The 2,264-nt window shown below is 40.5% G+C and overlaps 1 protein-coding gene across 1 annotated transcript; it reads right to left on the bottom strand.

The window, feature by feature from the left end:
* Positions 1-848: 848 nt before the first annotated feature.
* LOC135711010 (uncharacterized) lies at positions 849-1,633 on the bottom strand. Its single transcript, XM_065233750.1, has 3 exons — positions 1,302-1,633; positions 1,060-1,240; positions 849-1,006 (listed from the first exon to the last, which is right to left on the bottom strand). The coding sequence occupies exons 1-3, from the start codon at positions 1,602-1,604 to the stop codon at positions 849-851; spliced, it is 642 nt and encodes a 213-aa protein (XP_065089822.1). The 5' UTR covers positions 1,605-1,633.
* Positions 1,634-2,264: the final 631 nt, after the last annotated feature.

The following is a 2,264-nucleotide window of genomic DNA, read 5'->3' as shown; positions in this document are numbered from 1 at the left end:
CTACGCTGGTTACAGTTCTTCCACAAATCTGCATTTCTTTCAACTTTTATCACACAACTTTCGGTCTTGCTCCAAACCATGAAGAGACCAAAGTCGGCTCCAGTTATGAACATTTGTGCTTGAATTGGGAAGTGATAAGCGTGACTCTCGACTATCTCAAATGTACCATCAGTCATCTTGATGAATGAATTAGGAAGAGCTGCCAACTTTTCCAGACCCAACTGCTCATTCAAAGAACTTTTCGCATCTAATCGATAAGGGCATTTGATTTCAACAACAAATTTCCCACAGCACGAACAGCTGTCGGGTGATGCTGCTAGAAAATTGTTTTCTCGATCAAGAAATATTCCACAATCAGACAGTCGTAGGTTTTCGTGTTGTTTAGCTAACATTTTACCCAAAGATTTTTTAGCAAGTGGCTCATTCTTCCGGCCGTAGGCAAGTGCTGGTGTGTCAAAGTTCTTCATATACGGGTGGCATATTTTTTTTAGCAAGGTCAGCTTCGGTGGAGGATACTCATTCGATGTGTTCACCACTTGCTTGAGACATGAAGCTGTTACTCTTCCTGTTCGGACCCACTTCCAAAAACTACAGTCCCTTTGCATACGGGTCAATTTCTCAACTAATACTACATCAGATTCTGTCAACATAAACTTGAATCCTCGTCTCAAATCTCTAAGATATTGTAGATTACTTGCACGTAGAGCGATGTTGAAGTTTCCTTGGAGCAAGATACTTTTGTTGGTGATGAGCTCATCGGGAACGTGATTATCCAGACAGGTCTGGCACGAAAAGCTGACACCGTCGTTTATAATTACAGCTTTTCCGTCATCATCTCTCAGCTTCCTTCACATATCGTCAAAATCAGCTCTTGTCTTACCAGCTACAGTATCATAGTAATACTTCGATGTCTTCCCGTAACTAACATCTCGAACTTTTTTGTACAGATCGGTCCGAATGTTTTTCGATGGCTGGCGCCAGTAGCATGGCATATCTGTAACTGTGACCTTTACATTGATTAGTGCATTATTTGATTCTATTAAAGGAATTTAAGTAATATCTTTCTATTAATAGACTGGGCATGAAGATTAGCTAATGAGTACAGGATGGCACTGACATGGGAGCAAGTCTCGCTTATACCGGCAACGCAGGTGCAGTGTGCATATATTATGTTTCCTCGTTGGTCTAAGATTATCCATGGTTTCAACATACCTTCCCTCAGCTTCATCGAGTGGATAACCTGACAAAAGATTTAAAAAAAATAAACTTACTATGTGTTACCCACAAATATGGTTTCTTACCTTTCCAACAACAACATGATAGCCTTCTCGTACAGTTCCCTGGACGGAATGCACGAACCCGGATTCGAATTTTTTATACCCATCCATACTTCGTAGATTCTTCATAGGATGACCAGTAGTAACCGTGGACGGGATATTCTGGTTTCCAAGCGCAGGGAAGGACATACTGTATGGATCGTTATATCCAATCACTTTGATTTTTTCTAAATATCTGCGGTATACATTTGGTGTTGTTTTCGGCAATCCTTTAGCATATTTTGAAAGACGCCCGCCGATTGGATTGAGCTGGCTTAACTGCAACATTTTCAACGCACGTACGCGAAATAGCAAAATATGAGACACTCGAGAAATTGATACAAATAATCACAAATTAGTTTCGGAGTATTTAAATGCACTACATCGAACTAGTTTTGTTTTCAATGCATTGAAAAGCAACTACTCAGCTGATCTGGTTTGTTTGTAAACATTGCCCGCAGTGGTTTTGACATTTTCGAGGTTAAATGCGTTCGTGGATAAGTCCATCGATCATCCTCTTCCCTCGGCTGATCATCAGCGCAGGCACTGGCATATGTCATACTGACACCTGTCATTTATTGAGCCCTGGTGGTGAAGTTGGCGTAGGACTCCCAACAGCTTCAATGTGCACTTACCAGATGGAACTGCGATCACATAAGGGTGGTGTATCCATTGCCTTGTTCGAGGAATTGATTTGTGGGATATTTAGGCTTTTTCAATCCACAACCAATGTAGAGGGCGCTAGAAGAGCTCGAGAGGAAACGTCAACCAAACCGTTGGTTTGCATCAGAATAAGCATTTTTCACAACGCAAATTAAAGTATTTTTCATTGAATTTCTTGCCAATTTCCATCTTATTTGTACCTCAATTATTAACACGCAAGAAATCCGGAAGATCATAACCACTAAGGCACTTTTCTAATTTTCCATTTTTCTCAACAAAAATATT

This window comes from Ochlerotatus camptorhynchus, unplaced genomic scaffold, assembly GCF_037179485.1.
Source record: "Ochlerotatus camptorhynchus isolate MF236.1 unplaced genomic scaffold, CSIRO-AGI_Acam_v1.1 ptg000414l, whole genome shotgun sequence".
Classification (NCBI taxonomy): domain Eukaryota; kingdom Metazoa; phylum Arthropoda; class Insecta; order Diptera; family Culicidae; genus Ochlerotatus; species Ochlerotatus camptorhynchus.
This window is presented reverse-complemented; position numbering and strand designations above follow the sequence as displayed.